At 41.3% G+C, this 21,344-nt stretch overlaps 1 protein-coding gene across 1 annotated transcript; it reads left to right on the top strand.

The window, feature by feature from the left end:
• The first annotated feature begins 6,430 nt into the window (after positions 1 to 6,430).
• On the top strand, positions 6,431 to 19,704 carry ZNF438 (zinc finger protein 438). Its single transcript, XM_075587706.1, has 3 exons — positions 6,431 to 6,706; positions 8,658 to 10,452; positions 13,663 to 19,704. Exons 1-3 carry the CDS (start codon positions 6,661 to 6,663, stop codon positions 14,249 to 14,251), a joined length of 2,430 nt encoding a protein of 809 aa, XP_075443821.1. The 5' UTR covers positions 6,431 to 6,660; the 3' UTR covers positions 14,252 to 19,704.
• Positions 19,705 to 21,344: the final 1,640 nt, after the last annotated feature.

The raw sequence follows: 21,344 nt of genomic DNA, 5'->3' as shown, positions 1-21,344 counted from the left end.
AAATGAATAAAAAAATATTAAAAAGAAAAAAAAGGTGCTTGGATTGCTCCTTATGAATATAAATCTTTCTCTGCTCATCACATTCATTTTTGCATTCTTTTTTACTTACTTTAATAGATCTCTTCTTGTCCTCTCCAATACTGGTTTTATTTTTGTTGCATGAGCATGTTTTTCCCCATTTAAAATACAAAACAAAAAACAACATATATATATATATATATGTGTATATATATATATATATATATATATATGTAATATATATATATATATATATGTAATATATATATATATATATATATATATATATACAGGCAGTCCTCGGTTATCCGACACAATGCGTTACTCAAATTGGCGTTGGATAGCGAAACGTAAAGCGAAACACATTTTCCCATAGAAACACTGTTTAAATGAAAGGTTCCGTTCCTGAAGGCATTTTTAACACTAAAATACACCAAATATTTTATGCAGGCAATAAGATATGGAGCACACACATAAATATATAGTTTATATACTGTATTATATATATAATATAACATAATAAATAATATATTATATAGTATAATATAATATTATATAGTTTATTATATATATACGCTCTTACGACGCTTTGCAACGTTGTTTATGTGTATGTGTATATATATATATATATACACATACACAACGTTGCAAAGCGTCGTAAGAGCGTTGGATAAGCCGTTTTGGCGTTGTAAAAATGAACATAGGTATGCATTGCACAACGTTGGATAAGCCATTCGTTGTAAAGCGAAGCGTTGTAAAACGAGGACTGCCTGTATATATATAAATAATAAAGAATATTACTTGTGAGTACATTTACATGTCTTAGACCAGCGGTGCGCAAAGTGGGGGGTGCAAGACTTGCTGCGGGGGGGGGGAGGAGGCGGGGTTTACAGAGGCCATGCTTGCTTCCCAAAGGCATTTAAATTAATGTCTAACCTACACTAAATCCAACATGGCCAGCGTCCCATGGTATTTCAGCCAATCAGATCGTGGGATCCAATTCGTCAATCTGATTGGTTGTTGTACACTATGTGACAGAGTCATTCTAGGTCAAGTATGTGACGTCATTCAAAGGGAGTCACATGGTGTACAACAACCAATCAGATTGTGGAATTGGTTCCCACGATCTGATTGGCTGAAAAACCATGTGACGCTGGCTTAGTGACGTCATCTTAAAGGGAAATGAAGCACAGCCATTCTGATTGGCTGGCATCATTCCCTTTAAGTGACGTCATTAAAAAAAAAATTAAAGTCGGCACATGGTTTTAACAACCAATCAGATGGCTGTCAAACCAGTTCCAGCCAAAATGTGACGTTACAAGCGCTATTTCAGGCCATGACGCCTCATTTGAGCCCAAGAAGACGACAAGCCAAAATCGGTTGGGATCTACCATGGGGTTTTATGGATTGACAGATGAAGACAGAAGATTAAGAAGATCAAGAAATAATTACAGATGAAGATAGAAGCTGATTAAAGAAAGAAGATTTGAGTACCTGAACCGGATCTTCATGGCGGATGGCATTGGATGCTGTTTGAGGCCTTCAAGGTAAGTGAGCTTCCTGTTTCCCCGGGATTTGGAGGGCCAGCGCTTCTAATGGTAAGTAATATATTGGATGTTTGTAAACTTATTTTTTTACAGGTTTTTACATTGGATGTTTTTTTTTTGGGCACATTGACTGATAATATATTAATCTGTACCACTTTAGAGTACAGATCAATACATTATTAGGACAATATTTTGGGGACATTTAACCATGTATGTTAAAAAATAAATAATGGTTTTACATTATGGGGGTCAGGGGGGGGGGTGTATTGATGTTTATTAAATATTGCTATGTTTATTGTGGCCAAGGAGGTGGGTTTTGGGGCTGTGTGTGTATTGTTTTTATTGTGGGTAGCGGGGTGGGTGAAGGGGGTATTAGCCCAAGGATGGGTGTCTAGGCCTTGCGGGTGGGTAGCGGGAGGGTTAACCCCTTCATAAGGTAATGAAGGGGTTAAGTCCACCTGCAAACCCCTCCCCCCCGCAAGGCCTAAACACCCACCAGGGGCGCCAAATACCCCCTTCACCCACCCCCGCTACACACAATAAGCCTGGCACGGATTGTTAACCCCTTCATTGCCTTAGCGGTAAGCCGCTAGGGTAATGAAGTGGCCTGTAAATGCATTTTTCCTGCATCGGATGCATGCCGGGGTCTCCGGTGCTGGTATTAATAGGTATCAGCTCCGGAGACCCTCAGCATCCATCCAATGCAGGAAAAAAGCCAAAAAAAAAATCTAAGTTCCGTATCGCCGCTCGACGCTTCTCCCCACCAATCTGCCAACTTTTTCTGGCGTTTGGATTTGGGGAGAAAATCGTCATTTTAAGGCCGCGATCGCCGACTCGCAGCTACTAGAATCGCGTGTGTTTATGAACATTCCAAAAAGTGGCTTATCGCCATTCAGTCGGCAATTAGATTTTGTTCAAAGGTTTTTTCGGCGATACAGGCCGTTATCGCCCACTTATCGAGGCTTACTGAATCTGAGTAGGCATTTTGGCTGATAAGTGGTCGATAAGTGCCTTATGGACGCTTACTGCATAGACCCCTTAATATTTTAAATGCCTATATCTCCTGAACGAAGCATCAGATTTCAAAAAATGCATCAAACCACCCAACAGATATATAGCCCATAACTTGTTATATCAAGTACAGAAAAGGTTGTGATGTTGCTGCACTGACAGAGGAGCAGGGTCACTATCAGGTATTATCATGAGTGGATTAGCCTATTGGGCGATTGGGGTTTTCCCAGTGGGCCGGTGCGGTGGCTCCCCAGCTGCAATAGTCTTCCTCCTCCTGTTAGCGCTGGGATCCAACTTCCGCTCAACCAGAGGGAGCTGGAAAAGGGAGGCGCAGAACCTCTCCTCACCCCAAGGTGTATGTCTTTGTGTTAGAGTGAGTGAGATGGGAAAGAGGGGGGGGAGCAGGGCATATTTCCCTGGGAAAAAGTACAAAGGCAGTGACATCATGCGGAAGAGGAACGGGGAGGCAGGAGGGTTACGGTTTGATGCAAGAAGCTCTGCTGCTCTTCTTGGCCGATATCAGTCAGGCAATGGCCTAACTTAAAGAGGCACTCTTGCCACAAAGGTATTGATTTCTATTTTAAAAAGGTTTGAAGCAGGGCGTCTCCGGAGCGGAACAACCTTGATTTCAGCTCTGGAGACCCCCTGCTTCAAGAGATACTTAGCTACATACGTGCTGCCAGTTGTATCCCAGCCTGGCTTCACAATATGGCAGTTTAAAATTCCCACGGGCCAATAGGCAGCCACAACATCATCCCTTGTGTCTTCCTATTGGCCTACGTGACGCGGAAGCTTTAAATTGCGCGGAGATACCAGCAGCACCTACGTAGTATCTCGGAAAGATGGGGGTCTCCAGAACTCATATTAACTTCGAACCTATTAAAAATAAATTAAAGTGTTGCCAGGAGTGCTCCATTAAACTGCAGTTCAAGACGTCGTTTAAAAAAAAAAAATCTCAATTCAATATGTGCATCAATACAATCTACATACTGACAAGTGATTAGCTAAGTTGCTAATCGATCCATTCTCTTGTAATCGATCGGTGAAGATTCGGCTCGGGCGTCACTAAATGCATCTTGCGTAATGTTCTGCTGCACTGATAGACAAAGTTCTGTGGTGAAGATCATGTGACCAGGCAGGAACTGGAATCAATTGGTTCACTGCTAGAGAGGGCAGGGCTCAACAAGGTGATGCTGTTTCAGAAGGGGAAGGGGATGTATCTTTGTATGTTTGCTATAGGAACAAAAATGCTTGTTACATTAGAATATATTTAAAAAGTCGTAATTTTTTTTTTAAATGCTACAAGTATTTTCTCATAGTACAGAACTGATTAAAAAAAAAAACATACACATGTAGGTTATTGCTTGAACTGCAGCTTTAAAATGAGTGACATAAAAGTGCTAGCCCCATCTCATCATGGTGATATATAAAAAAATATATCCAGGGACGTAGGACTGTGGCTGTAGGGCAGAATGATTTGGTAGTGCAGTATTAACTATGTGCCGCCAGAACTAACTGGCACCGCACAAAAGTGCAGCGTGTCGCAGAGGTGACCTGGCATTGCACCAACACAGTCTGGTTATATTCCGTGTCTGTGTAAAGTATATCAGGTTATGCCAGGGGTGCGCAAACTTTTCTTGCTGCCCTCCCCCCCCCTCGCCTGCTCTCCTCCGTTATCACGCCACCTCCCACCCCCCCCTTACCTAGGTGCAGTGTCAAGTGATGCCTCAGGGTCGTGTGACGTCACGTGACGGCATTTGACGTCACGTTACAATGGAAATCGTGACATCACATGACCCCGGGGCTTCATTTAACGCCGCATTGCCATGGCTACGCGTCTTGTAGCCGGCTGAACCTCAGCAAGTAGAGGTTGCAGAGGCTTCAATTTAAATGCCTTGGGGAAGAGCGTGGGACCTGTGCAACCGCCCCCCCCCCCCACCCCTAGTTATGCTATAGGGCTGTGAGGGAGGATGACAGTTGGAGGCGGGATGACAGTTGGATGACAGTTAGGCACTGGGGGACGGACCGGACTGAGGGACCGACGAGACCAAGGCCGGGTCCATAGTGCCTTCGCCCGTACGGAGGCGTGCGCGGGCGTGACGTCACCACTTCAGGCGGTGCGTTTTTTGCCCATGATGCGCGCGCCATCCTTGGATGTGTGTAGGGGCATGCCAGTGACGTCACGGAGCTGGTGCGCCCTCATTGGGCAGTTTGAACTGATTTCTTGCGCAACGCGCGCCCCGTCCAACGCGCACAACGCATGGACGCGAGCACTGTCTATTCGCTCAGCGTGCAGACGCATCCGCACGGTCTGCGGTACCATGGCCCCAGGCTAACGGACCGAGGGGGAACCTTGGGGGGGGGGGGGGAAAGGAGGGAGATGAGGAGTAGTGAGGGATGGAGTAGGGACAGTAGAAGGAGAGGGGGGAGACATCAGAGACAGGGCTGGCAGCAGGGACAACTTCTAACTTCATTTCTAAAACTTGTCGCTTTTTCCTCCGCAATATAACAAAGATACGCCCTTTCCTCTGTTGCTCGACTGCTAAAACTCTGACTCAGGCCCTCATTCTCTCCCGTCTTGATTACAGTAACCTCCTGCTGTCCGGCCTTCCTGCCTCTCACCTGTCTCCCCTACAATCTATCCTAAATGCTGCTGCCAGAATCACTCTACTCTTTCCTAGATCTGTCTCAGCATCTCCCCTCATGAAATCCCTCTCCTGGCTTCCAATCAAATCCCGCATCTCACACTCCATTCTCCTCCTCACTTTTAAAGCTTTACACTCTTCTGCCCCTCCTTACATCTCAGCCCTAATTTCTCGCTATGCACCACCCCGACTCTTACGTTCTGCTCAAGGATGTCTTCTTTCTACCCCCTTTTTATCTAAAGCCCTCTCCTGCCTTAAACCTTTTTCACTGACTGCCCCACACCTCTGGAATGCCCTTCCCCTCAGTACCCGACTAGCACCCTCTCTATCCACCTTTAAGACCCACCTTAAGACACACTTGCTTAAAGAAGCATATGAATAGCACTGTGAATATTCTGAACACACGATACATAAAGCTTGGCCCCCTGCAGACGCACTTACCAGAACTCCCTCCTACTGTCTCTGTACGTTCTCCCTACCTACCAATTAGATTGTAAGCTCCTCGGGGCAGGGACTCCTCTTCCTTAATGTTACTTTTATGTCTAAAGCACTTATCCCCATGACCTGTTATTTATATTATCTGTTATTTATTTGATTACCACATGTATTACTACTGTGAAGCGCTATGTACATTAATGGCGCTATATAAATAAAGACATACAATACAATACAATACAACGGGGAATAGTGAAGGACAGGGAGACAAGTGGGAGGGACACAGGGAAGTAACAAGTAGAGGGCTATCGGTGAGCCCTTCCTTCGTGCGCTCCACAGCAGGAGGCAGCAGCGCAGCAGATAGACAGAGAGAGGGAAAGACAGGGAGGGAGTGCACTCTGCCCCCCTACTCATCACAGGAGGCAGCGCAGCAGATAGACAGAGAGAGAGAGGGGAAGACAGGGAGTGCACTCTGCCCCCCTACTCATCACAGGAGGAGGCAGCGCAGCAGATAGACAGAGAGAGAGAGGGGAAGACAGGGAGTGCACTCTGCCCCCCTACTCATCACAGGAGGAGGCAGCGCAGCAGATAGACAGAGAGGCAGGGAATGCACCCCGACCCTCTGCTCATCACAGGAGGAGGGGCGTGACTGTGACGTCCCTCCCTGAGCGAGCTCAGCCCGGCCCTTTGCAGCCAGTGTCGGTGAGTGGACTCTGGCTCGATCTCCCGCCCCCTAAGCGCTGACGCCATCGCGCATGCGCAACACACTTCCGGGTGTTTCGGTTTCCCGGTGCTCCCGGCGGCTGAAATTTGATCCCGGTGAGGGGGTCAGATTCCCCGCATCCCGGGAAACACCGGTCCTGTGTAGACACCAGGGGCTGACCCTTTGGGGGCAGCTGTATTGTGATCCGATCGCTTTGTTTGTTGTTGCAGGAGCTTTGTTTGTTGTTGCAGGAGCTGTGTCTGCATCATAATCCTGCAGGCAACAGGGCAGCATACACACTATGCATCATGTGCAGGAAATGTGTGCAGGGAAGGCAGCGGCTCCAGGTATTTACTGTGCTGTGAGGGGCAGCTTGTGTATGTGCTTGTTACATGATCATTTCCACACAATCTGGCAAGGTCACGCTGGTCACACTTTGATGTCACAACCAGTGCAATGCATCGCAGAAGAGTGGCAATACATCTAATGACCGGTTCCTAGCTCAATCTCAATAGCTATTTTATTTATTTTTTAAAGTAAAACACCATCTGAATTCCCATTGCATCTTCCTAAAAATGTAACTAATAAAATGACCATATAGTTAACCATTCCTAATTGGCCTTACGTAATGAAGTTAGGATGCCAATCTGGATAATTAGATCTATTAACAGCCATCGGCTTCTTGTGTATGATGTTTGGGGGGGAAAAAAACGGGAATGGATAATGTTTAGGTCATGTCCCAAACGGGTTTTTTTTTTGTTTGTTTTTTTGCTGTTTGATAGGTGGTTATTTCCTAAAACATGGTTCTAATCACCTTGTTATATTGTCCATTTTATGCCATGGCTGCTACTGCACCTCCGTGAATGGCACCCCCGTGACAGGTCTATGTAATAGACACTGAGGCACTGGACATACAGATCACGTCTGTATCATGGTATATTGTTTCACTTGTCAGTGAGTGATGTGAGCAGTTTATCATGCATATTAGGCGATTTATGGAATTTATCAAGGTCTGTGGCTGAAAACATAATTATTGTCCCTTTTCTGTGTGGCAAATCAAAATGCCAGGTCTGAAGCAGCATAAATCTCCTGATCACATGTAAAATCAAATCAACAAGTCTTTTATATGTGACACAAACATATGCAGAAAGAATAGGATGATCAAATCATGTAAATGATGTGGTAGCAGTCTTTGCTATACCGTGGATGTATTCACTTAGTCACTAGATGGACCTGTTCTGGTGATTTGTAGCCAGGTGATTACACCGCATACAAGAAACATTAACTTTTATAGTGCTGTGTTTGAGTGAATCATGCACAGCGAACACTGGCCTTACAGACCTTTCATTCTAGTACTTGGAACAGGGACATAATGTGACTTGCTGAAGGTCACACTAACCTCTGGTAGTGGGAAACAAGGCCTTTATATTTGTAGGCTTGTTGCATAGCAAGGCTATGCATTTTTCCTACATGGGAACATCTGTTCTCTCTCTTGCTCGTGTTCCCAAATGGGCCACCCACCAGAGAGACTGACCTATTTCCTGTCACACAGGGAGGACCGCTTCATGACCATGTGTGCTGTCCTGTTTTAACGTTTGCTTTGGATATTTGGTTTTATTCTCTCAAGGGCATCACAGATTTTCAACTGAGATTCTGGACCTTCTCTGCTTATGAGGCTAAGCGCATAGTTCAACAGTAACATAAAAACATTTGGGGGAGCTGAGCTATGAATACATGGTCATAATAGACCTGGTTCTAAAATTGGTATTGTGTGTATGGGGTAAAAACAAGACAAAATGCTGCACTAGATGTATCAAAGAAACAATTGCCATATGAAGCAATGGAATTATTTTTCTTGTATTACATGTATTCAAGGGGAGTACAGTATCATGTGATACATAAGAATTATGTAATGTGGTGGTATTTTTCAGTTACTAATACAAACGGTGTACATGGTCGTGGTGCAATTGTATGGAAATTGTGATTGAAATAAGTGGGAAGTTTCTGTGCCATAGTGCCCCTATCCTCTCCTCTCTATCATAGTTTAATTTGTAAACCCCCTTAATATTCTAATTTAGAAATCACGTGCCACAGCAGTAAATCTAGTTTAGATCTGTGAAGGGAGAGTTAATTTTTTTGAGAAACGAGGAAAATGAGCATTCGCATGCAGGAGTCTTATGTACAAGTCCAAACACCGTTTATACGTATACGGCATTTTGTTTATCTTTTTTCGTTTGTAATCATTTGCCTTTATCCGGATATAGTTGGAAATTAACGTTTTATATATTTCTTTTATAGATGAACAGAAGTTCTCCTCTGGCACAATACAATGCAGAAAAAATGTTCCAAGCACAAGTCACTTTCGAACCATTGCTCCAAAAATTATACCCAAGGTTGTTTCCTCATGTACATCATCATGTTATTCACCTTCTCTGCCCGACATTGCAGTTTCAGGTGTAAGTACTAAGCCTCTGGTTATGCCAACACAAAACTATGCCTTGATGAAAGTAGCTGGCCATGATGGAACTTTCTCACTTGTAGCTTTGCCACAAGTTAATCCACAAATGGGAGCTCCAGTAATACAAACCACAAACATACCCCTTCAAGAAAATCCTAAATTACCAATCCCAAGATACCAGTCTACAAGGAACAAGAAGTTATTTGAGAAAAAGTCCAAGGTCAAATCCTTAAATGCTGCAAACAAAATGAGCACAGAAAAGCACACGCTACAAGTAACTTGTGAAAGTCATTCTGAAACCATTCCAAAAACAGATTTAGGTGAAGTAAAAGTGACAAATCCTACTTCTGAAAACTTTTCAGAAGATACCACGCTTGGCGAAGGCAGCGCCGTCACCTCTGCAACGTTATCAGTAAGTGGAGCAAAAATCATTAAGGTAAATAATCCTGCTTTGCCATCTGTTGAGAAATGTCTGCCTAAGACTTTCTGCACCAGTAGTTCTATGAAACTCAGCAGTGATGCAGAGAAGACAATCAGCTCAACAGAAAATGGATCATTGGTCAGATGTGAAAGCACAAAAGCAGGCGATCCTGCTAACCCTCTGACCGTTCTCTCTTCGGTAATGTTTGGCAGTCCGGTTCATATAATGCCACCTGTACCACAAGGGAAGCTGCCTATTTTACCTTATTCTAGAATTAAAAATGCAATTTCTAAATGCAAGCAATCTGTGTGTATTGCGAAGTTACCTGATCAGAATGTTGGATCTGAATTCAGTCAAGGTCAGTCGTTTGTTTCAACATCTACTGAAGTCCCGACACATTTTCCCATGACAGCTGCTGCACAAGTCTCTACACTTGGTAATCAGTGCTGCTCAGGTAAAAAACCAGATGCTGGCAATTTGAGTAAACCAAATGGTGTGCTAGGAAAAAGAAGAGTAAGAAAAAGAAAAGCTGCTGGTGACCTTTTATCTTTTCAAACGAAATTGAAATTGGTTGGAAATAAATTATTAGTGTGTAAAGATAAGTCTAAGGTGCATGTTTTAGAAGTGAATGACAGAAAAGCTGAGTCCATGAAGAAATACAGAAGCATTATGCCAAAGCCAGTTGTGGAAGTACAGACCTTGGCTTCGCTTGGTTCACCTACATCTGTATGGCAAACTCAGACGATGGACACTGCAATTAGAAATAAGTTCCTCCAAAACAGACCTATTAAGTGGAAGCAGGGAGATGGTATAACAATGAAACAAAGCGCTGATTGCAAAAGTTTATCTTCTGTAGCAAAGGCATTCCATAAATGCCACGTGTGTGATCACAATTTCCAGTTTAAACATCATCTGCAAGACCACTTGAACACCCACACCAACAGAAGGCCTTATCACTGTCGCCTGTGCCGCAAAGCCTATGTGCACTCAGGAAGCCTTAGCACGCACGTGAAGCTTCACCACAGTGAAAGCCGGCTCAAGAAACTGATGTGTTGTGAGTTTTGTGCTAAGGTGTTTGGGCACATACGAGTTTACTTTGGTCACCTCAAGGAAGTGCACAGGGTCATCCTCAGCACAGAAACATCAACGAAGGAACTTGAGAAAAACGAGAGGACTATTGCGAAGGTGAAACAGGAAGTAACTGCAGTAGAAAGGTGAGACTTTCTCCAAACATTTTTTTGCAGTATAATGTAATACTTTTTGTTTGGAGCAATCCAAAGGGAAGTGGTAATATTTTAGATTATTGAAGAAAGTATAAGAAATTGTCATTTCCTTTTAAAGGAACTAAAGACTGAATTCATCTTTTTCATATTTAGATTTATTTCCCTGTTAAGCTGCAACCTCACAAAGGTCAAACTTGAATTAGCAACAGGACTAATGTTAAGTAATGGTAATTTGTTTACTAAAATAACACTTGCGTAAAAAGAACAGTAGGCAAGTCTAAATATTTGTGAATAACTTTTGAAAAGTTTATCATTTAGCTAGTCCAAAATACCGCTACTTTTATTTATAAACTTAAAAAAAAAACTTGATTTTTTTTTTTTTTAACAAGGTTTGATTTACCAAAAATAGTCTACACCTGTCTCTCTTCTGAGCATAAATATTTTATAAACTTTTTGTAAAATGGGGTCAATAGATTTGCCTTGATATATTTAACATGTTTACAATGTCACAGCTTTTTGTAACGGCCCCCTGACCATTGTGTAAGCAGAGTCGCCTGATGTCATTGTGTAAGTTTAGTTGCCGGGTTTTTTTTTTGGTCCCTAATTACTCACCCGCTAGGACAGAGTATAATTACATTATCACCTGTGGTGTTCGCGTAAGCAAGAAATTACTATTATCCTTATGGTCACCATAGTGAATGGGGAAAAACAAAAAAAGTCAGACTTCAAAAAAATAATAACAAAGCCCCCTTTTTTACTTTAACCCTTTTGTATGCCTGAGGGGGCTACAGCACCAGGATGCCCCAGCTCCTCGGGCATACAGCTCTCACGTTACTACTTCTCAGAGCGATCTCGTGATCGGGCATCGCTGAATCGAGAGACGGAAGAGGAGCCCTTTTCTGTTTCCCTGCGTGCGAAATCGTGTGTTCTGCGCAGAAGCCGATCTTCCCAGGAAAACGAGCAGTAGAAGCCGATGACGTAGCCACTACATCAGGGGGATGGGCGACTCCAGTCCTCAAAGGCCACGCTTTCAGGACATCCCTGCTTCAGCACAGTTGGTTCAGTCAAAGACTGAGCCACCTGTGCTGAAGCAGGGATATCCTGAAAACCTGACCTGTTGTTGGCCCTTGAGGACTGGATTCGCCCACCCCCTGCACTAGATTGTTGGGCCTGTGGAGTGTCAGACCCCATTACATAGTGGTTCATTCATAAGGCACTTTTAATCTATTCAGTCACTCACGGGCTCTGCACAGTTTATGTTCAGCATTCTTTTATCTGCTTTATTTTTGTTGTACTATTATAAGTCTACACAGTTTTGTGTGTCACTGACCTTCAACATACTGTATTTGGCTACATTCAGTTCTCCGCACAATAGCTTTTGATCAAGCAAACGACTTGCATCAATCTAGCTGAATTAATTTGTAGTAATATTCCCTAATTTATGCTCTGTTAAACTAGCCGTGTTGGTCCCGGAGAAATGTATGTTTGTTGCAGGTTGTAATACCTTTTAGGCGACGAACATTTTGGGTTCTTCATAGATGAAACTAAAGTGTGTAGAGATTTTAAACTTTTGATATGGTACCCTTAAAGAAGGAACGGTGATGTTTTCAATAGCGCTGTACACAAACTTTCTCCGAAGAACCATAATGTGAGTCTCCTGAAAGGTAGCACAGTCTAAAATTAAACATCATATATATTTTTTATTGTAATTCATATTTGATGGGTTTAAATTGTTTTTATTTTACTGGTATTAGTGGTTACTATGGCAATCTGTTTACTTCATGTGTGAATGGTTGCAGCCATTTAACCTTCAGGAAAGGCACATTTTGTATTTAAAAACTCTATAAAGATGCAGATATAGAATGCTAATTACAACTCCACTCCGTTATAGCGCGGTCCTCGGGGGCCACCCGATCCGACCACGCTATAACTGGGGGCGCACTCATTTTTTTTTTTTAAATGGCCGCCGCACGCCCGATCGGAGGCAGGAGGGGGGAAGAGGTGGAGTGAGGTGCCGGCAGCCCTACATGTCCCCTAGCAGCAACTGTCATTCTCCCAGCATTCCCCGCACTCTCCTCACCAGCTCCGCACCATGCAACCACGGATCCCCGCACCAATCCTCCAGCCTCGCACTGATCTCCCCCCCACCCGCCGATTTCCCTCAGCCTCGCACTGATCCCCGCACCGATCCCCCAGCCTCGCACCGCCTCCCCCTCCCCACCACCCCCCAGCAGCCCCACTATGGGGGATAGGTGGAGCTGGGGGCGGGCACTGTGACTCCAAAGGTGTGGGGGGGGGGGTCTGTGTGTGCTGTGCAGTGTGTGCCCGTGGCGAGTGTGTGCCCGCGGCAAGTGTGTGCAGTGTGCGCTGTGCATTGTGTGTGCAGTGTTTAAAAAAAAAAAGTGCTTTTTTTTTTTTTTTTTTTTAATTCGGTGTCCATGCTCACACCGCGTTATAGCGGATCGCGCTATGACGGAGTTGAGCTGTATCTCTAATACCGCCAAGGAATTCCACAATAGTTTTTTATCTTTCCAAGCACAGGGAATTGAAGCTTTAACATTCATGATGGGATTTTATAGACTGTCAGTTGATATTTAGTGATAAACAGGGCAAAAACCCACTCGCCCTTCCCGGCCCCTTCCAGTTAAAATGGCCACGTTGCCATAGGAACAGTATGCGGTGACGTCATGACATCACGCGGTGTCGACCCCTGGTGATAAGACAATCTAGAAATTCATCTCTAATTTCCATAGCTTTGTATCTGGCAACAGAATTGGATAAGCCTGCACAGTGGATACTGCTCGTATGTCCGTTAACATTCAACATTTGCATGTTTACTGTAAACACATCTGCAAAATGAAGGATCTACAATCTGCGTGTATATTTATTGTAAAAAAAAAAAAATGTTGATCTAACCTAACCTTTTTAACTAGCTTTTTCATGCTTTCTGCAACAATGTATCTTTCCTTTGCTGTACCACCCTGGAAATACCAGCCATTAAATAGAAAATCCTTTTATCTTTAAAAGTAGGCTGCTGTTTTCTACTCATAAAAGTAATAGGATTGAGTCTTGAGGGAACAGACTCTTATTTTATGGTTTCTTATAAGAATTAAAGTATTTTCTGTGCTTTGATTTTCTGCCTCTGCCCTAACTTTCTTTGAAGAGACCATTGAAAACCTTTGCATGTGTATTTATTTTTAGGGGCAAGTGCACCAACCACGAAGAAGATCCAATTCACGGACAGACTGATGAAATCAAATTGCAGATAAAATGCGGCCGCTGTCACGTCGTAACGCCTACATTCGCAGATATGAAACTCCATTTGTTTCGCGAACACGGAGATGAATTTCAAGAGCGGTTAAAAGAAGGCATTCTGGAGAGTCGCCAGGGTGCCCAAGAGGAAGTGGTTAAACATGCAACCCACCACTGGAAATTGCTCAGCGAGAAGCGAAACATTGTCAAGTGTAGCAGCTGTGAGGAAGAGTTCTTTGGTTCTTCAAAACTGAGAAAGCACATATGTTTCACTCCTCCGGAATATACGGACTTATTTGACAATGAGTCTATGCAGTCAAAACAGGACACAAAGAAACAAGATCACGGTCTTCCTGTATGCAGCACGGAAGTTCAGTTTTGTTGTAGTAAGGGTTTTAACTGTATATTGTGTAAGCAAGTCTTTGAAGTTAAAGATGAACTTATAGCTCATTGGCAGCAATGGCATAACTGTGAGGACCCTTCAGTTCTTTGGTATGTCTTCTGTGCATTGTCCAAGCAAGATAAGGAAGCCGATTAAGAGGCGTGGGACCGGCCCAAAGAAAAGAACTGCTGCACTAGGTCTTCACTCACAGCCGAATTTATTCTCGATTCCAAATTTTAAATGTGGGCTGTACTTATTTGTGATATTTCTGTGAAATGTCAGTGTTTTTAAGTTAGTGTTTTATACTTTTTAATCCCTTGTTGCTTGTAAACTAGTTGAAGATATACTATACATTAACAAGTAAAACAGCTTGTGCATATAGTGCAGGGGTGGCCAACTCCAGTCCTGAAGGTCCACCAACAGCTCGAGTTCTCAGGATATCTCTGCTTCAGCCGAGTGTGACTCAGTCGAATATTGGGCCACCTATGCTGAAGCCAGCATATTCTTAAAACCTGACTTGTTGGTGGCCTTGAGGGCTGGAGTTGCCCACCCCTGATTATAGTAGATTGTGGCCTTTCTTTACTGACTTGCTTGCAAGATTGAAGTTACTAGTACTAGATTTCACATAAGGGATAGAACACAGTAATGATGGATCAGAGAAATAATAAGCTATTTGACAAATAAGCCAAATTCTATACATTCTTTTACAGGATTGCGTTGTCTCCTAGTATTGTGAGAGCCTGGTGACTGTCACAGGTAGCCAGAGAATATTTGTAGCATTGTTCTGCAGCAAATTACTTAAACTTGAAGACCTTTTCAGAAATGATTTGGGAAGGGAGAAGATATCACATGGTGCCTTCTACATTACATAACATTTTTGTGTCCCTGTTATTAAGATAGTAAACTAGGAAAAAGCTTATAAGTGGGCACATAAACATATAATTTGGGTGTTTTCTAGATGCATAGACATCTGCTTCTGTCTTTCACGGGACATTTTTTCAATAATGGCAAACACAATTTTATGTGTGTTAATCTCAAATTATTATTTTAAATTGCTATCTTACTCCACAATTTTTGATTCATAAGCACAGTAAATCCCGCCTCACCCCCAATACATTTTATACTGGATTAAACGACTTTAAAGTTGTAGGTCAGACATTTTCCTTGAATGAAATGCTCCCCTGTATGACAACTTGGCTAAAAGTTCTCACTAATATTGAGCCCAGCACAAGTGACTAACCCTGCAAGTTCCCACTTAACCCCTTTGCTGTCAGAGTGGGTTAAGAGAAAATGCAGTATACTATGGGAACAGTTTTTAATTTACTTAACAATAACATATAGGCTACAGTGTACAGGCAGTCCACAGTTATCCAACGGAATCCGTTCTGGAAGTAGTGTTGAATAGTGAAACCGTTTTAAAATGAGTCCCATGTTAAGTGGCGGTGAGTGTTGGCTAACGCATTCAGGTGTCGGATAACGCTTTCCGGCGTTGAAAAACGGCCCTATGGGTTGCATTATAAAGCTTTGGATATGCCATTCGTTGTAAAGTGAAACGCTGGATAACGAGGACTACTTGTATGAGTATTTTGTTCCATAGTGTTGCCAGATTTTCATTTGTAAGATTTAATAATTCATACCTACCACATATAGATAGGCAAAACAATACTTGGGATGTTATTCATTGAACTGTGTTAGTGCAGATCGAGGCACTCCATGGAAGTTTCCATGTGATAGTAGCCCAAGCGGCACTACCACAGTTCAATGAATAACCCACTTCGTTTTTATTTGTCTTGGCAGTGTTTTTATACACAATTACAATCGTCTACGTTTTACGTTGACATTATCTTCCAGTGCTAATTTGAAGTTATTTTTCTACAATACAAAGCGTTCTAGCAGTTGATTTTTAGTTTAGTAGATTTTCTAAACAAATCTGTTTTTATGCAGCATCTCAGCAGGAATATATAACTTTAATAGTGCATTATCGTTGCTATACATCTCTCCAATATTCTGCTACAGGTATGTAATGGAAATTGGATATTTGAAAGGTAAGCATCATGCTTATGTTTAATAGATTGTTTCTTGATATAGCTGTCTTTTATATATTTTTACTTGCTTATACACAGAGGTATTAAGAGACAACCACGCCAGAGAGAATGTGCCAGTACATCCTTGCAAAACAGGGGAGTGATGTGAAATCCGTGCAGTTAAATGATCGGATGGCTAGTTACAAAGAAAATATATTTGTTAGCGCACACTTGCACAGTTTTATTTAGGGGAGTAAAACGTATCCCATTGTCCAAATTGGCAATGCCTATGTTTACTTATCATTTCTGTAGCATGTATTCTTTAATACTAGATTTATCACTGATTCAGTGCCAAGCCTCACTGCACCAGAGAGCCCAGCTGAAGTGGTAACAGACTCAATGTTAACCCTATTGCTGCCAGAAGGTCATGCGACTCATTTCATTGCTGCTCCTTTTGGGAAGCAAAAGGGTTAAAAAGGTGAACACCGGTTCCCTTATTTAGAGAGTGCTTGAATACCATCAAATTATTACATGATAAAAACAAACAATACCCAGATTGATAAAGTCACTCAAGCATTTGAACAAGCACCTTTGAAGAGAGTGGTAATAATGCAAGTGAAAGTGTTAGGTAAATGTACCTGCAAGAGCCATGTATTTTGGGAGAAGAAAAGGTTAAGTCCTTCCATGTATAACTCCACATAAAAATGGCTGTTTTTCTTGTCATGTTAGTAATATTTGTGAGTTAAAAAAAAAATATATATATATATATATATATATATATAAATTTAGTGACTTTTTAAAGAATTAGCAGTGCTATCTGCACAAAGCTTTGAGCAAGGTCATTAGCACTGACTGGATCACTTAGCTTTCATTGGCAAGTGGAGAGAGAAATGTCACTTCTTGCGTGAAGTAATGTTTGGCTTTGATTTTAAAAAAAAAATGCCAATGTATTTTGTTCAAAAATGTGGATGCTACCAAGCATGACTATAAGAGTGATAAAATCAAATCTAAAGTCGTCAAGATTTTTGTGAAAAACGTTGTAATTCTAGAAGTTTAGCACAAGCCAGGCTCCCAGTATAGTTTAATTTTTTAGTTAAAAAAAGTCCGTATGTTGTGTGGGACCCCATAGGTAGGTACTGTACTTTTTTTTTTTTTTTTTTTTAAATCAGGGACGCAAAAGATACTTCAGAGTTTCAAAGCACCTTAAGAGTAAGCCTTGAAAAAAATGTCAGGATATAGCACAGGGATTTACAAAGGGGCAACACAAGTGAAAATATGGGAGTTCATTACAATCTGTCCAAAGTTAAGAATCTTATGTGCGGTATGCAAAAAGGCATGTAAGGCATTTAAAAGATGACCATAGAGTTACTGTGAGACCTGTGTTGATTGCCTGAACTGGGTTTTATGTCTTAGACTCTTCTATTGTGTGAATGGACACACAAATGAAGAATGAATCCCTTCAAATGATGCAATTGTCAAACTATGCCACATTTTGACTGCTAAATGATTATTGGGTCATTTAAAGATGAATGTGCTGTAAAAAAAAAATGGTGACTACAAAATGGGAACCAAAATACCATACAAGTGGTTGGATATTGGCAGCAAAGTGATCTGCCACAGCATTTTTGGGGGGCTTCCCTTTGCTCCATGGATATTTAGTGCTGCAGATGTACAATGATGTTTAAATAACTCTGAATGGAAATTTGTCATATGGGTTTTAGTACACTGGTGTGTCTGTTATCATAATATATCTTGAAACAAATTTGTCATGTCCGAAAATTACTTTGTAGTTTCTGCTAGTCTTACTTAGGCTGCGCTTATAGTGCCTGGCGACGGCGCGCGACGTCACTCCAAAATAAATCAATTGACTCCGTCGCAAGTGCTTATAGTAAGCGCGACGGCGCGACCAAAAATGTTGATGCCGGGTAAATTTTATTTTTTTAGAGACAGTTGCCACGTGACTGTCTCTAAGCCAATCAGAGAGCTCTGCCCTCCCCCTTTGTGACGTCGATGGCCTTGTTGCTAGCGACGTCACTGAAAACCAAATTACAACTTTCGCTAATGGCGACGGGTGACGTCGCCATCGCCAGCACTATAAGCGCGGCCTTAGACGGTTCAGCCCCATGCAGAATCACATTTACGGGTGGTTGAGAGATTAAAAGTAGAAAATTGATCACTTTTTATAAAGCTGACCAGTCAAATATTCTTAAATCGTGTTTAAAGGGTTATTTTGGAAAGGTTTTTCTAGGAATGTTTTAAAACGAGTGTAGGTTATTTATGAAAGGGAGGGGAGCATACTTAAGCCTGATTTACTTTAAGGACCTGAAACAAACAAGATGTTAGAATATAAAGTAACATTTTCAAACTATTTCTGAAATTATTTTAATGTTTCTTGCCTGATTGCATTTATTTATTTATTTTTTTGGTAAGGCACTAATCGCCTAGTTTTAGCCATTTTAATCATTTCATATAAAAGTAGCACTACCTGTGATCACCCAAAGCAACTGAAGGATTATTTTGTCTTGAACAATATGTATTTGGGGATAGGAGATGATGATGATGATTCTGAGCTCATAGTACATTTCATAGGTGTAAAATATTAACCATGCACAGCAACTTGTTTTGTTTTTGCATTTTCTGTGTGGCTATATGTATGATCGAATGCGTAGCTGAGTATATGAGCAGTCATTGTTAGTATGGTACTAAAATGACTATGCTGCAGTGATAGTGAAAATAGTTTAGCCATCATTATTTTCTTTTAACTAGCATATACCAATATATGTAAACATGATTTTCTTGTCAACTGTGTTATTTGAGTTTACCAAAGTGCAAAATATTTGTTTACTATTAGTAATTTAATTCAATAGGCAAACTATTTTGTAGGCACCCTTCTGCGGTTCCCATACTGAATTCATAGGTTACATTGTTTTTTAAATTAACTATTTTCACCTAATGTTATTTGTAAAGAATTAGACAATGTACATTTTTGTTTCTTTTTTGTTACTTGTAGATTTTCTGCATGTAGGTGTTTTCATTGCATTCAGGGCTATATTTAGTAAACATGGCTAAGCCTTAGCAGATCGTCACAGAGCTTTGGGAAAATGTGCTTTTAAGGTTCACTAATGTTTAGTGCTTGTAGGCTGCAAAGCCTGAGCCAGGCTAGATCTAGGGATTCTGTTTTTCATGCAATTGGTGTTTATTTTATGTTAACCAATGTTTATCAGTGCTAACAACGGACAGAAAGTTGACACACACGAATTTGATGTTTCTGGTGTCCTTTTTGTTAGGATACAAAGGAAGCATGAAAACGATCTGTGACCGGGTTGCAACAAGAGGTCGAATTAAATAGTAAATTATGTACTTTATTTTTTATTTTTTCTATAATTTTTTTTTCTGGTAATGCAAAATGATTAGTCAGTGGTATTTTTTTTTTTTTTTCTGTTTTTCCATTCTAGCCCGAAACCGAAATCCCTATATATAACCGACGGATGCTTTATTTATTTAATACTCTGTGTCCATTTCATTTATGTAACCACTGTCCATGCTGTGAGTGTCCAGTTGTACCGAAATGGGTTTGTTCAAAAGTCTTCATCTTATTTATTTTATTAAATTGTTAAAATTACAATTTCTCTTCTCTCATTTCTGCTATTGTTATTTTTTGTTTTGAAAAGCGTCTTCTTTATTTGTGTTGACTTGCACTAAATGCTAAATTGTCAGTAAAACATGTTCATTTAATGTGAAAGCTGCCAGAGCAAAAATAAGGCTTCCATATTGATATGGAATCGGTGTAATACTGTAAATTGGTCTTGAAACGTGTAAAACAAACCTAGTTGTCCCATTTAGTGCTATCCATGACTGCCATTCTTACATCTCAGGAGTCATTTGAAAGTGCCTTTATGCCCTACACCTCTGTTCCTTTATCACCTCCTCCCACCTCAAAGACTTGTTCCAGGTTGCACCATCCAAAGTTCTTGTGTCCGTTACGCTATCTAAGTTGTTTACACAATAGTCTACACAATATCCTCATTATTGTCTCCCTTCTTGAAGACTTGCTATGCAACGCTAGGAAGAAACCAAAGCGTTTTAGTTGCAAGTCTCAATGGAGGAGACTGACCAAGTTCCAATCGGAGTATCTGAGCTCGATCCTGCATTATTGTCCATAGAAGGCAATGCAGAGGGAATCTGCCACAATGAGCAGTCTCACATTTTTCTCCCTCTGTGTGTGCTCCCACATTTGACATTGCATGATTTCATTCCAGTTATTCCCTTGGGAATGCAGCTCCATTAAGCAGGAATCACTTCACCTTTTTGTATCTGTATCTGATGACCTTTTCTATTGTCACGTTGCATTTGCTTTTTTTTTTTTTGTATGAACCATTTCCATTTTCTTCCATTTTCCATTGCACTATGCAACATATTTTGGCATCTTATGAATAAACAATGATAAATAATGTACTTTTATCCACACAGTTAGATTGGCACTGAACAAGGCATTTCGTAATTAGACCTGAGGGAGTTACACGTGCATTATTCCAACCCTATTACAATCACTTTATGGTGAAAAGACCTGAAAATACAATTTTAGCCGTAAAGACCTAAAACAAATACACATTTCACTGGTTTGAATGAAATACAAGACGTTTAAAAGCCCACATCTGAGACCATGTCCTCCTGGTCTTTACTTTGGCAGATACTGTAGCTAGGTAAAAATACTTATTAATTGAAACTTTGCAGAGGGCACAGTTATGGGTTGAACTTAAACATGTGTATCCTTGTGTAATAGAATTTTGTCCTGGAATATTTCTATCGTTTTAACATATAAAGCGGTATAATGGATTTCCCTGCATTTTATTAGGCAACCATTGGAGAGGAAGGAGCTTTAAAAGCTTCTTTTGAACACATTTGGCCATCAAGGTCTTTTCCACTCGCCAACAGCATGTTATTAAAGGGATCTCTATCATCTTACCTGAAACCCCATTAGCTATTGAGTTGTTGCATTAATACCATATACTGTATCTGATGAGGGCTTAAAGTTGTTTTTTTAATTATGTACATATTTTCATTGTGATCAATCACTAGTTTACCTTTTGGTCTAACAGACTCGCACATTTCACTGTGTGAAAACAAACAAATAAGTAAAAACATTAACAATAAAACAATATACATAGTTCATCACCAAGCCAGGCTTGGTCCCCGCTGGCTGCTGCAGCGCTCGCTATGGCGGG

This window comes from Ascaphus truei, chromosome 2, assembly GCF_040206685.1.
Source record: "Ascaphus truei isolate aAscTru1 chromosome 2, aAscTru1.hap1, whole genome shotgun sequence".
NCBI lineage: Eukaryota > Metazoa > Chordata > Amphibia > Anura > Ascaphidae > Ascaphus > Ascaphus truei.
Note: the sequence above shows the minus strand (reverse complement) of the source record. Positions and strands in the feature narration are given on the sequence as shown.